Source organism: Ranitomeya imitator, chromosome 4, assembly GCF_032444005.1.
Source record: "Ranitomeya imitator isolate aRanImi1 chromosome 4, aRanImi1.pri, whole genome shotgun sequence".
Lineage (NCBI taxonomy): Eukaryota > Metazoa > Chordata > Amphibia > Anura > Dendrobatidae > Ranitomeya > Ranitomeya imitator.
Window position 1 is genome coordinate 7,565,121 of NC_091285.1, and position 15,434 is coordinate 7,580,554.

General features: G+C 50.2%; 1 protein-coding gene across 4 annotated transcripts in view; it reads left to right on the forward strand.

Moving 5' to 3' along the window:
* The first annotated feature begins 307 nt into the window (after positions 1 to 307).
* The window catches only part of ETV6 (ETS variant transcription factor 6), a 37,150-nt gene continuing 22,023 nt past the window's right edge, over positions 308 to 15,434 (forward strand). Inside the window, exon 1 of one of the 4 annotated variants that reach the window (XM_069762859.1) lies at positions 308 to 1,315. Coding sequence is in view for 3 of the 4 variants with exons in the window: in XM_069762855.1 (XP_069618956.1) it covers positions 11,579 to 11,611 (33 nt within the window). In the remaining variant the exon portion in view is untranslated. Of the gene's footprint in view, positions 1,316 to 11,221; positions 11,612 to 15,434 lie in introns of those variants that run through there. The other 3 variants (XM_069762856.1, XM_069762855.1, XM_069762858.1) reach the window with 3 other exon arrangements.

Below are 15,434 nucleotides of genomic sequence, written 5' to 3' on the forward strand. Positions count from 1 at the left end.
CCGCTGTATTGTTCCTTCCCCTAAGGGGTTAACGACACTTCCTCCAGGATCTTGCATCTAGATCTGTGCTGCTTGTTACAACGTATCACGTCAGGAGCAGAGGAGCCCACCATGCAGCCCCTGGTGCTGGCTGCCCCCCATCACTGCTCATGCATCCTACTTCCTTAATGGTATTATATCCCCCCTCCCCCTCTGGACATTCACTTCCCATGTGCTTCCATCTTCCTTCCCTCCTTGGCTCAGACTGGCCCACATTTCTCCAGCTCCCCTCCCCCTCACTCCTTTGCTTCCCCTCCCCCTCCCCTTTGCTCTGCCTGTGTCTGGCACTTCCCTGTCTGTGTTTCCTGGTGCTCCTGGCCCTTTAAGAGGCAGAGCTGCTTGCTGGGAATACACGTCAGTTTCAGGACTTGCACTGAGATCAATGAGGGAGGAAGGAGGGGGCTCTCACTTCTGCCTTCACTTCTCTCTTCCAGGAAGGAAAACAGAAAAAAGCGAGAAAATCCAGAAACAGAAGCAGAAAGCTCCCCAGGATCCTGCCCCCCAACTCCTGCCTGCCGGGTGCCTGCCCCCCAACTCCTGCCTGCCGGGTGCCTGCCCCCCAACTCCTGCCTGCCGGGTGCCTGCCCCCCAACTCTGCCTGCCGGGTGCCTGCCCCCCAACTCCTGCCTGCCGGGTGCCTGCCCCCTAACTCCTGCCTGCCCCCTAACTCCTGCCTGCTGGGTGCCTGCCCCCTAACTCCTGCCTGCCCCCTAACTCCTGCCTGCCCCCTAACTCCTGCCTGCCCCCTAACTCCTGCCTGCCCCCTAACTCCTGCCTGCTGGGTGCCTGCCCCCTAACTCCTGCCTGCCGGGTGCCTGCCCCCTAACTCCTGCCTGCCCCCTAACTCCTGCCTGCTGGGTGCCTGCCCCCTAACTCCTGCCTGCCCCCTAACTCCTGCCTGCTGGGTGCCTGCCCCCTAACTCCTGCCTGCTGGGTGCCTGCCCCCTAACTCCTGCCTGCTGGGTGCCTGCCCCCTAACTCCTGCCTGCCCCCTAACTCCTGCCTGCCGGGTGCCTGCCCCCTAACTCCTGCCTGCCCCCTAACTCCTGCCTGCCGGGTGCCTGCCCCCTAACTCCTGCCTGCCCCCTAACTCCTGCCTGCCCCCCAACTCCTGCCTGCCGGGTGCCTGCCCCCAACTCCTGCCTGCTGGGTGCCTGCCCCCCAACTCCTGCCTGCCGGGTGCCTGCCCCCCAACTCCTGCAGCAATGTGCTAACTTCTGGGAGTCCCAGGGGCTGCTCGGTCCTGGCCATGTCTTCTGCACAGTTCTGTATTAAGGTAAGAGCCCCCTGGGTGTCATGTTGGGGGTCCGCTCACTCTGATGACCCAGAAGTGGCATACTCAGGGTTAATCCTATATTTTGTGCCTCCCCTTTGGTCTGATGTGACAGGTGTCTACAGGACTGGGGCTGCTGTGTCTGCTGCTGTAACCTGCCTCCTCAGTGGCTGGTATCACCTGTCTCTCCTAAACTCTCTCAGGACAGAGATGTAGATGTTATTAGTATAAGTGGCCACATTTCGTCTCCTCTTGCTCATTATTATGTGTTGCTTATATAGCACCATCATATTCCGCGGCGCTGTATTATTATTATTTATTTCTATAGCACCATTAATTCCATGGTGCTGTACATGAGAAGGGGTAGATACAGGGTTATAGATATCGTTTACAGTAAACAAATTTACGATGACAGACCGGTACAGAGGGGAGAGGACCCTGTCCTTGCGGACTTACATTCTATGGGATAGTGGGGAAGAGACAGAAGGTCGGGGGTGCAGCAGGTCAGGTGGTGGTGAGGCGGCAGCTCGGGTGGTTGGTGAGGCGGGCACTCTGGTGGTGGTGAGGCGGCAGCTCGGGTGGTTGGTGAGGCTTCAGCTCGGGTGGTAGTGATGCGGCAGCTCGGGTGGTTGGTGAGGCGGCAGATCGGGTGGTGGTGAGGCGGCAGCTCGGGTGGTGGTGAGGCGGCAGCTCGGGTGGTGGTGAGGCGGCAGCTCGGGTGGTGGTGAGGCGGCAGCTCGGGTGGTTGGTGAGGCGGCAGCTCGGGTGGTTGGTGAGGCGGCAGCTCAGGTGGTTGGTGAGGCGGCAGCTCTGGTGGTGGTGAGGCGGCAGCTCTGGTGGTGGTGAGGCGGCAGCTCTGGTGGTGGTGAGGCGGCAGCTCTGGTGGTGGTGAGGCGGCAGCTCTGGTGGTGGTGAGGCGGCAGCTCGGCTGGTGGTGAGGCGGCAGCTCGGCTGGTGGTGAGGCGGCAGCTCTGGTGATGGTGAGGCGGCAGCTCTTGTGGTGGTGAGGCGGCAGCTCGGGTGGTTGGTGAGGCGGCAGCTCTGGTGGTGGTGAGGCGGCAGCTCGGGTGGTTGGTGAGGCGGCAGCTCTGGTGGTGGTGAGGCGGCAGCTCGGGTGGTTGGTGAGGCGGCAGCTCTGGTGGTGGTGAGGCGGCAGCTCAGTTAAAGCAGAGGAAGAGGAGTACATGGGGTTCTGGGGTGCAGTGGGTATTCTGGATTAAGAGATCGTTCAGACGTACCTGTTGATGAAAGTAGATGATTAGTAATTAGCGAGTATACTCGTTGCTCGGGTTTTCTCGAACACGCTCGGGTGGTCTCCGAGTATTTATGACTGCTCAGAGATTTAGTTTTCCTTGCAGCAGTTGGATGATTTGTGACTGTTAGGCTATGTGCACACATTGCAGATTAGGTTTAGGAATATCTGGTGCGGATTCTGCCTCTCCTGGCAGAAAACGCACCTGTGGTTCCGCAGCGTTTTTTGTGCGGTTCCCCAGCGTTTTTTGTGCGTTTTTGCTGCGGTTTTCTTGCGGATTTGCTGCGGTTTTTACCCTGCGGTTTTCTATAATGGAGTGGGTACAAAAACGCTGCAGATTCACTAAAAAAGAAGTGACATGCTACTACTTTTAATCCGCAGCGGATTTTCCGCAAAGTGTGCACAACATTTTTTTTTCTCATTGATTTACATTGTACTGTAAATCAATTGCAGATCTGCAGCGTTTCTGCACCTCAAAAAATGCTGCGGATCCGCAGAGAATCCGCAACGTGTGCACATAGCCTTAGACAGTTTGATTACATGTGGGGATTCCCTAGCAACCAGGCAACCCCCACATGTACTCAGCCTGGCTAGTAGCTGTAAATCATTCAGCTGCTATGATGAAAACTAAATCTCTGAGCACTAACAAATACTCGGAGACCACCCGAGCAACGTGTATACTCGCTCATCACTAATCAGGATATGACCGCATGAAGGAGAATATACCGCGGGTTTCCATTCTGGTATATTTCTGATGATACACTTAAAAGATGTCACATCTGACCGAGGTCACATCTGACCAGCTACATTACTGACATCGCGTCACACGTTGGGGATCACAATTTACATTCCCTATCATTACATCTTTGGAGGAAACCCGGGGAGAACATGCAAACTGTGCAATCGTTGTCCTTGGTGGCATTCGAACCCACGACCCCAGCGCTACAAGGACCTGTGCTAACCGCCGATCCACCGTGTAGTACTAACCAGTTATCTACCGTGCAGTGCTAACCACTGAGCTACTGTATAATACTAACCGCTGAGCCATTGTCCAGTGCTAACCGCTGATCCACCGTGCAGTGCTAACCGCTGATCCACCGTGCAGTGCTAACCGCTGATCCACCGTGCATTGCTATCCGCTGATCCACCGTGCAGTGCTAACCGCTGATCCACCGTGCAGTGCTAACCGCTGATCCACCGTGCAGTGCTAACCGCTGATCCACCGTGCATTGCTATCCGCTGATCCACCGTGCAGTGCTAACCGCTGATCCACCGTGCATTGCTAACCGCTGATCCACCGTGCAGTGCTAACCGCTGATCCACCGTGCAGTGCTAATCGCTGATCCACCGTGCAGTGCTAATCGCTGATCCACCGTGCAGTGCTAATCGCTGATCCACCGTACAGTCCTAATCGCTGATCCACCGTACAGTACTAACCACTGATCGACCGTGCAATACTAACCGCTGAGCTGTCGTGCAGTGCTAACCAGTTGTCTACTGTGCAACCGCTGAGCTGCCATACAATACTATTTTCCGATCCACTGTGCAGTGCTAACTTCTGATCCACTGTGCAGGGCTATCCACTGATCCATCGTGCAATACTAACCACTGATCCATCGTGCAATACTAACCACTGATCCACCGTTCAATACTAACCACTGATCCAAACTGAGCTAATGTACAATACTAACTGTTGAGCTTTCGTGCAGTGCTAACCACTGATCCAACATGAAGTGCTAACCACTGATCCACCGTGTAATACCAACCGTTGAGCCGTCGTGCAGTGCTAACCGCTGATACACCATGCAGCGCTAACTAGTTATCTACCATGCAGTGCTAACCGCTGAGCTACTGTACAATACTAACTGCTGAGCCGTTGTGCAGTGCTAATTTCTGATACACCGTGCAGTACTATCCACTGATCCACCATGCAATAGTAACCACTGATCCACCGTGCAGTGCTAACTGCTGAGCTACTGTACAAAACTAACTGCTGAGCCATCGTGCAGTGCTAACTTCTGATCCACCGTGCAGTACTAACCGCTGATCCACCGTGCAATACTAACTACTGATCCACCGTGCATTGCTAACCACTGAGCTAACGTACAATACTAACCACTGATCCACCGTGCAGTGCTAACTAGTTATCTGCCATGCAGTGCTAACTGCTGAGCTACTGTACAATACTAACTGCTGAGCCGTCGTGCAGTGCTAACTACTGATCCACCGTGCAGTGCTAACCGCTGAGCTACTGTACAATACTAACCACTGAGCCACCGTGCAGTGCTAACCGCTGAGCTACTGTACAATACTAACCACTGAGCCACCGTGCAGTGCTAACCGCTGAGCTACTGTACAATACTAACCACTGAGCCACACTGCTGCTCTGCGGTGCGATGGTGGAGGTGACTTTAATCTGAACTGCGTCATATTGCAAACAATCTAGTCTCATAGTGAAGTTTGCAGGATTGGAAACCGTCAGCATGCAGGGAAAGTCTTATAATTGTCTCATTTCTTATGGCGCACGAGATACAAGATCCATCAACAGCAACTTGTCTGTAGCTTGCAGGTAAAAAGCGTTAAAGCACTGTATGCAGAGCCGCGCTGACATATCCCCTCTGTCAGGCTGCCGTCACACGATCAGTATTTTACATCAGTATTTGTAGCCAAATCCAGGAGTGGAACAATTATACTTTTCCTCTAATAGACACATCTGCACCACTTCTGTATTTATCACTCACAAATACTGATGTAAAATACTGACCGAATACTGAGCGTGTGACGGCGGCCTGAATGTCATGGAAGGCGCCATGTTCTGCGGCTTATGGCTCTGCGGCTTGTAGCTGCGGAGCATTCTGCGCAAAGTCCTGCAGGACCTGTTCCCTCTGACGGCCAACTGCCCCGCCGTGGCTCAGTGGCCTCTGCCAGAATGCCCAGCGTTGGCCGCCATGCCGGGACTCTGCCTTCCCTCGGTGCGCGGTCGTGTCACACCACATAGTAGGCGACATGACACTTCCTGGAAACCATCAACCAATCCTGGTGGCGCAATATGGCGGCAATATTGGATTTACTGCAGATTCTGCAGAGACTTGAATTTTCTTTATACTGTAGAATATGGCTGTATTATTAGCTGGGATTGTCTGTCACCGACCATATGTATTACACCCGGGTCCCCCGCTCATATTACACCCAGGTCCTCCACACATATTACACCCGGATCCTCCGCACATATTACACCCGGGTCCTCCGCACATATTACACCCGGGTCCTCCGCACATATTACATCGGGTCCTCCACACATATTACACCCGGGTCCTCCGCACATATTACACCCGGGTCCTCCGCACATATTACACCCCGGGTCCTCCGCACATATTACACCCGGGTCCTCCACACATATTACACCAGGGTCCTCCGTGCACAGTACACCCAGGTCCTCCACACATATTACACCCGGGTCCTCCACACATATTACACCAGGGTCCTCCGTGCACAGTACACCCAGGTCCTCCGCACATATTACACCCGGGTCCTCCGCACATATTACACCCGGGTCCTCCGCACATATTACACCCGGGTCCTCCGCACATATTACACCCCGGGTCCTCCGCACATATTACACCCGGGTCCTCCAAACATATTACACCCGGGTCCTCCACACATATTACACCCCGGGTCCTCCACACATATTACACCCGGGTCCTCCACACATATTACACCCGGGTCCTCCACACATATTACACCCGGGTCCTCCACACATATTACACCCCGGGTCCTCCGCACATATTACACCCGGGTCCTCCGCACATATTACACCCGGATCCTCCGCACATATTACACCCGGGTCCCCCGCTCATATTACACCCAGGTCCTCCACACATATTACACCCGGATCCTCCGCACATATTACACCCGGGTCCTCCGCACATATTACACCCGGGTCCTCCGCACATATTACATCGGGTCCTCCACACATATTACACCCGGGTCCTCCGCACATATTACACCCGGGTCCTCCGCACATATTACACCCCGGGTCCTCCGCACATATTACACCCGGGTCCTCCACACATATTACACCAGGGTCCTCCGTGCACAGTACACCCAGGTCCTCCACACATATTACACCCGGGTCCTCCACACATATTACACCAGGGTCCTCCGTGCACAGTACACCCAGGTCCTCCGCACATATTACACCCGGGTCCTCCGCACATATTACACCCGGGTCCTCCGCACATATTACACCCCGGGTCCTCCGCACATATTACACCCAGGTCCTCCAAACATATTACACCCGGGTCCTCCACACATATTACACCCCGGGTCCTCCACACATATTACACCCGGGTCCTCCACACATATTACACCCGGGTCCTCCACACATATTACACCCGGGTCCTCCACACATATTACACCCCGGGTCCTCCGCACATATTACACCCCGGGTCCTCCGCACATATTACACCCGGATCCTCCGCACATATTACACCCGGGTCCTCCGCACATATTACACCCGGGTCCTCCACACATATTACACCCGGGTCCTCCACACATATTACACCCGGGTCCTCCACACATATTACACCCGGGTCCCCCGCTCATATTACACCCGGGTCCTCCACACATATTACACCCGGGTCCTCCACACATATTACACCCGGGTCCTCCACACATATTACACCCCGGGTCCACCACACATATTACACCCGGGTCCACCACACATATTACACCCGGGTCCTCCACACATATTACACCCGGGTCCCCCGCTCATATTACACCCGGGTCCTCCACACATATTACACCCGGGTCCTCCACACATATTACACCCGGGTCCTCCACACATATTACACCCCGGGTCCACCACACATATTACACCCGTATTCTTGCCTCTCGTCTAGTTTGTGCTCCCGTGTTAATCGTTACACAGGACTTGTTATAAAGCCGTGTGTGCTGACGTCGCTGCCAGAGATACGAGCTGCCGATCCTACACTTTAACCCCGCACTACAGAGCGAGTCTACCCTGGGCCTGATACTGAGAACGTATCTTGTGTGTCCTAGGGAGATTGTACTGCGCCGCGCCATTAGGGTCACATGACGACTGGCGGCTATCAGATGGCTCCCGATTATCTGATATTAATAATACTCCTCCTCCAAAAATATGTAAGAAAACATGTCTGCCTCATAGTCAGCAGCTGCACAGAGATCCAGTGTCCAAAACACACTGGAGTCTAATACATAGGGGCAGTATTATAGCAGTTGTATTCTTGTACATAGGGGCAGTATTATAGCAGTTGTATTCTTGTACATAGCAGCAGTATTATAGTAGTTATATTCTTGTACATAGGAGCAGTATTATAGTAGTTATATTCTTGTACATAGGGGCAGTATTATAGTAGTTATATTCTTGTACATAGGAGCAGTATTATAGTAGTTATATTCTTGTACATAGGAGCAGTATTATAGTAGTTATATTCTTGTACATAGGGGCAGTATTATAGTAGTTATATTCTTGTACATAGGGGCAGTATTATAGTAGTTATATTCTTGTACATAGGGGCAGTATTATAGTAGTTATATTCTTGTACATAGGAGCAGTATTATAGTAGTTATATTCTTGTACATAGGAGCAGTATTATAGTAGTTATATTCTTGTATATAGGAGCAGTATTATAGTAGTTATATTCTTGTACATAGGGGACAGTATTATAGTAGTTATATTCTTGTACATAGGAGCAGTATTATAGTAGTTATATTCTTGTATATAGGGAGCAGTATTATAGTAGTTATATTCTTGTACATAGGGGGCAGTATTATAGTAGTTATATTCCTGTACATAGGGGCAGTATTATAGTAGTTATATTCTTGTACATAGGGGGCAGTATTATAGTAGTTATATTCTTGTACATAGGGGCAGTATTATAGTAGTTATATTCTTGTATATAGGGGCAGTATTATAGTAGTTATATTCTTGTATATAGGGGCAGTATTATAGTAGTTATATTCTTGTACATAGGGGCAGTATTATAGTACTTATATTCTTGTATATAGGGAGCAGTATTATAGTAGTTATATTCTTGTACATAGGGGGCAGTATTATAGTAGTTATATTCTTGTACATAGAGGCAGTATTATAGTAGTTATATTCTTGTACATAGGGGCAGTATTATAGTAGTTATATTCTTGTACATAGGGGGTAGTATTATAGTAGTTATATTCTTGTACATAGGAGCAGTATTATAGTAGTTATATTCTTGTATATAGGAGCAGTATTATAGTAGTTATATTCTTGTACATAGGAGCAGTATTATAGTAGTTATATTCTTGTACATAGGGGACAGTATTATAGTAGTTATATTCTTGTACATAGGAGCAGTATTATAGTAGTTATATTCTTGTACATAGGAGCAGTATTATAGTAGTTATATTCTTGTATATAGGAGCAGTATTATAGTAGTTATATTCTTGTACATAGGAGCAGTATTATAGTAGTTATATTCTTGTACATAGGGGACAGTATTATAGTAGTTATATTCTTGTACATAGGAGCAGTATTATAGTAGTTATATTCTTGTATATAGGGAGCAGTATTATAGTAGTTATATTCTTGTACATAGGAGCAGTATTATAGTAGTTATATTCCTGTACATAGGGGCAGTATTATAGTAGTTATATTCTTGTACATAGGGGCAGTATTATAGTAGTTATATTCCTGTACATAGGGGCAGTATTATAGTAGTTATATTCTTGTATATAGGGAGCAGTATTATAGTAGTTATATTCTTGTATATAGGTGCAGTATTATAGTAGTTATATTCTTGTACATAGGGGGCAGTATTATAGTAGTTATATTCTTGTACATAGGAGCAGTATTATAGTAGTTATATTCTTGTATATAGGTGCAGTATTATAGTAGTTATGTTCTTGTATATAGGTGCAGTATTATAGTAGTTATATTATTGTACATAGGGGCAGTATTATAGTAGTTATATTCTTGTATATAGGTGCAGTATTATAGTAGTTATATTCTTGTACATGGGGGCAGTATTATAGTAGTTATATTCTTGTCTATAGGGGCAGTATTATAGTAGTTATATTCTTGTACATAGGGGCAGTATTATAGTAGTTATATTCTTGTACATAGGGGGCACTATTATAGTAGTTATATTCTTGTACATAGGAGCAGTATTATAGCAGTTATATTCTTGTATATAGGGGCAGTATTATAGTAGTTATATTCTTGTATATAGGGGCAGTATTATAGTAGTTATATTATTGTACATAGGGGCAGTATTATAGTAGTTATATTCTTGTACATAGGGGCAGTATTATAGTAGTTATATTCTTGTACATAGGAGCAGTATTATAGTAGTTATATTCTTGTACATAGGAGCAGTATTATAGTAGTTATATTCTTGTATATAGGAGCAGTATTATAGTAGTTATATTCTTGTACATAGGAGCAGTATTATAGTAGTTATATTCTTGTACATAGGGGGCAGTATTATAGTAGTTATATTCTTGTACATAGGGGCAGTATTATAGTAGTTATATTCTTGTATATAGGTGCAGTATTATAGTAGTTATATTCTTGTATATAGGTGCAGTATTATAGTAGTTATATTATTGTACATAGGGGCAGTATTATAGTAGTTATATTCTTGTATATAGGGGGCAGTATTATAGTAGTTATATTCTTGTATATAGGGGGCAGTATTATAGTAGTATGATACTGTTGCTGATTGATCCCACCCATTGGACTGTAAGCCCCATTACCACTCTTGCAGTTTTGCCTTCGGAGATTTTCTTCTCTGGGGGAATTTCCTGAACCTTCTTCACCTCGTTCTCGGCTGTGGGAGGATCTCCACTCCTGATATTTATTGGTCTGTTTTTTTAAAGAAAAAAAGAAGAAAAAATCCTGTTTGTTTGGGAATGTCCCCATTTTGCCTGTAGCAGGTTTACATGGCTGATGCCAGAGATCTGTTCCTGTCGACTGTCTGTGCGCTCAGTGTTTGAGCGTCTCCGCGAGGAGCGACCATTGCGCTAAAATACATAATTTTTTAATCAATTCTCAGATTGGTGAACTATCTGACTAATTTTAGCTTCAGGTATCTGCAATCTGCCATCCGTGAAGATTTGACCGAGAGCCCCGAAGAACCGAAAGAAATGACCGGCTGCTTATAGCGGTTGGTATCGTGGATGGCGGACCAACAATTGCCGCTGGATTTGTTACCTGCTCAATAAAGGCCGTCATCCATTAGGGACCCCCCTGTAAAAGGTGAAAATTTAATGTGCAGTTCTGTTTTTTGCCGATTACTTTCCATACGGTTCGGTGCCACCTTTCCTCCCATCAGATCTGTTAAATATTACCGCAGCCCCCAGAAGTGGGTAGCCACTGTACTCGTAGGTCACAGCTCTGTTGGGTTGGGGAGGTGGTCCGATACCCCTTTGAGGACCCAACCAGTTCATGACCCTCTAAGGGTCCGCGTGCCGCCCGATGACCACCCTCCCGCTCGCTGACATTGCGTGCGGGTGTGTGAATGGCGCCTTATTCTTCAGGACTCCCTTGCACCTGAGTGTGATGGGGGAGATCCTGCGGGCGCGGAGGTGCCGGCACTCTTCCACGTTGATCCGTGGACGGTCTGACCAGTTTGGTCGGTTTTTTGACTTCCGTTCTCCATTGGGCCGGATCCAAAGTCTAGGAGAGGATCGTAGACTCTCCCAAATGTATGGAAAACCCTTAACCCCTCCACCGCCAGGAGGTCGTATGCTGCAGTCTGCGCCTTTCGGAGGAACCGCTGTGTGACGACGACGACGACGTAGAGAAGGGGAACCCAAAACGCGTCTAGTGACCGAGGGAAGGAGTCATGAGGAAGAAGGACACAGAAAGAGAAACCGGGAAGGGAAATTCTCCAGAGACGGGGTGAGACAGAGGTGGGAGGGTCACAAGGAGGAGAGAGGCGGCCGGGTGACAGGAAGGAACCGGAGGAGGAAAAAAACCCAGAAAAAGGGACATGAGGAGACTCGGAGGAGAGTGGAGAAAATGGGTAAGAATGGCTGATTCTAGGAGGGCCTGCACCCTGCGGAGTGAGGGGAGGAAGAAGGTGCTTGTGGCAGGGAGCAGGGTATGGATGTGAGTGAGGTGCACAGCACAACTTCCACTGACACTTCCTCCATCGCCGAACTCTCACTGAAAGGGTTAAACGCGTCAGCTGAGAGCCGAGGGGTCACCGGGCTGTATAGAGAGGGCTGTATAGAGAGGGCTGTATAGAGAGGGCTGTATAGAGAGGGCTGTATAGAGAGGGCTGTATAGAGAGGGCTGGGAAGGCACCGGAATACGATAGAAATAACATAGATCGAGAGGGCAAAAGAAAGTGGAAGTGACAGCAGAATGGGGGGAATGGGGCAGGGGGAGCAGGGCAGGGGGAGCAGAATGGGGCAGGGGGAGTAGAATGGGGCAGGGGAAGTAGAATGGGGCAGGAGAGCAGAGCAGGGCAGGGAGAGTAGAATAGGGGGAGCAGAATGGGGCAGGGGGAGCAGAATGGGGCAAGGGGAGCAGAATGGGGCAGGGGGAGCAGAATGGGGCAAGGGGAGCAGAATGGGGCAAGGGGAGCAGAATGGGGCAGGGGGAGTAGAATAGGGGGAACAGAATGGGGCAGGAGAGCAGAGCAGGGGGAGCAGAATGGGGCAGGGGGAGCAGAATGGGGCAAGGGGAGCAGAGCAGGGGGAGCAGAATGGGGCAGGGGGAGCAGAATGGGGCAAGGGGAGCAGAATGGGGCAGGGGGAGCAGAATGGGGGGGATGGGGGAGCAGAATGGGGCAGGGGGAGTAGAATGGGGCAGGAGAGCAGAGCAGGGCAGGGAGAGTAGAATAGGGGGAGCAGAATGGGGCAGGGGGAGCAGAATGGGGCAGGGGGAGCAGAATGGGGCAGGGGGAGCAGAATGGGGCAAGGGGAGCAGAATAGGGGGAACAGAATGGGGCAGGGGGAGTAGAATAGGGGGAACAGAATGGGGAAGGAGAGCAGAGCAGGGGGAGCAGAATGGGGCAGGGGGAGCAGAATGGGGCAAGGGGAGCAGAATGGGGCAGGGGGAGTAGAATAGGGGGAACAGAATGGGGCAGGAGAGCAGAGCAGGGCAGGGAGAGTAGAATAGGGGGAGCAGAATGGGACAGGAGGAGCAGAATGGGGGGAATGGGGCAAGGGGAGCAGAATGGGGCAGGGGGAGCAGAGCAGGGGGAGCAGAATGGGGCAAGGGGAGCAGAATGGGGCAGGGGGAGCAGAGCAGGGGGAGCAGAATGGGGCAGGAGAGCAGAGCAGGGGGAGCAGAATGGGGCAGGAGGAGCAGGGCAGGGGGATCCGAATGGGGCAGGGGGAGCAGAATGGGGCAGGGGGAGCAGAAAGGGGCAGGGGGAGCAGAAAGGGGCAGGGGGAGCAGAAAGGGGCAGGGGGAGCAGAAAGGGGCAGGGGAATTGGGGCAGAAAGGGGAAGTGGGGCAGGGGGAGCAGAATGGGGCAGGGGGAGTGGGGGGGCAGGGGGAGCAGATGAGAGCGGGCTATATAGAGAAAGCTGGGCAGATTCTAGAATATGGAAATGCCAGGGCTTGAAATATAATTACTGCGAAGCCGAGAAATACATTGAAATGGCAAAAGACGGTGGAAGTGACAGCGAAGGGGAGCTGGGCAGGGAAAGTGGGGGAGCGGGGCAGAGAGAGTGGGGCAGGGGGAAGAGATTGGGAGAGCGGATCTTGGTAGCAGGGTAGGGAGATTGGAGCCAGGCAGGGCACCGTGGGGTAAACAGTTTTTTTTGTTGCTTCTTTGTTTTCTTTTTGAGGGGAGAGGGGGTGTACGGAGCTGCAGTTTAGAGGATTCCTGGGAATCTAAGGTCAAGACTGTGCTGTATCCACATGTCCCACCCAGGAGCCCCTGCACTCCTGCGCCAGGTGGGTGTCAGCAGGTGCCGCCAGGGTGTTGTGCAGCCAATGGGAAATGTCACATTTTCCCACTCGTTTTCTTTTTTTCCCTTCAGATTTTTGTCTGTGTCCTGTATAATAACAGACACCAATGTCTATAATGGAGTGGCTCAGCAGTCAGTATCACACAGGAGAGGATTAGATACACGGCTCAGCAGTCAGTATCACACAGGAGAGGATTAGATACACGGCTCAGCAGTCAGTATCACACAGGAGAGGATTAGATACACGGCTCAGCAGTCAGTATCACACAGGAGAGGATTAGATACACGGCTCAGCAGTCAGTATCACACAGGATAGGATTAGATACACGGCTCAGCAGTCAGTATCACACATGTCTGGATTAGATACACGGCTCAGCAGTCAGTATCACACAGGAGAGGATTAGATACACGGCTCAGCAGTCAGTATCACACAGGATAGGATTAGATACACGGCTCAGCAGTCAGTATCACACAGGAGAGGATTAGATACACGGCTCAGCAGTCAGTATCACACAGGAGAGGATTAGATACACGGCTCAGCAGACAGTATCACACAGGAGAGGATTAGATACACGGCTCAGCAGACAGTATCACACAGGAGAGGATTAGATACACGGCTCAGCAGACAGTATCACACAGGAGAGGATTAGATACACGGCTCAGCAGTCAGTATCACACAGGAGAGGATTAGATACACGGCTCAGCAGTCAGTGTCACACAGGAGAGGATTAGATACACGGCTCAGCAGACAGTATCACACAGGAGAGGATTAGATACACGGCTCAGCAGACAGTATCACACAGGAGAGGATTAGATACACGGCTCAGCAGTCAGTATCACACAGGAGAGGATTAGATACACGGCTCAGCAGTCAGTATCACACAGGAGAGGATTAGATACACGGCTCAGCAGTCAGTATCACACAGGAGAGGATTAGATACACGGCTCAGCAGACAGTATCACACAGGAGAGGATTAGATACACGGCTCAGCAGTCAGTATCACACAGGAGAGGATTAGATACACGGCTCAGCAGTCAGTATCACACAGGATAGGATTAGATACACGGCTCAGCAGTCAGTATCACACAGGAGAGGATTAGATACACGGCTCAGCAGTCAGTATCACACAAGAGAGGATTAGATACACGGCTCAGCAGTCAGTATCACACAGGATAGGATTAGATACACGGCTCAGCAGTCAGTATCACACAGGAGAGGATTAGATACAAGGCTCAGCAGACAGTATCACACAGGAGAGGATTAGATTCACGGCTCAGCAGTCGGTATCACACAGGAGAGGATTAGATACACGGCTCAGCAGACAGTATCACACAGGAGAGGATTAGATACACGGCTCAGCAGACAGTATCACACAGGAGAGGATTAGATACACGGCTCAGCAGACAGTATCACACAGGAGAGGATTAGATACACGGCTCCGCAGTCGGTATCACACATGTGTGGATTAGATACACGGCTCAGCAGTCAGTATCACACATGTCTGGATTAGATACACGGCTGAGCAGTCAGTATCACACAGGAGGGGATTAGATACACGGCTCAGCAGACAGGATCACACAGGATAGGATTAGACACATCTCAGCAGTCGGTATCACACAGGAGAGGATTAGATACACGGCTCAGCAGTCGGTATCACACAGGAGGGGATTAGATACACGGCTCAGCAGTCGGTATCACACATGTCTGGATTAGATACACGGCTCAGCAGTCAGTATCACACATGTCTGGATTAGATACACGGCTCAGCAGACAGTATCACACAGGGGAGGATTAGATACACGGCTCAGCAGACAGTATCACACAGGGGAGGATTAGATACACGGCTCAGCAGACAGTATCACACAGTACAGGATTAGATACACGGCTCAGCAGTCAGTATCACACAGGAGAGGATTAGA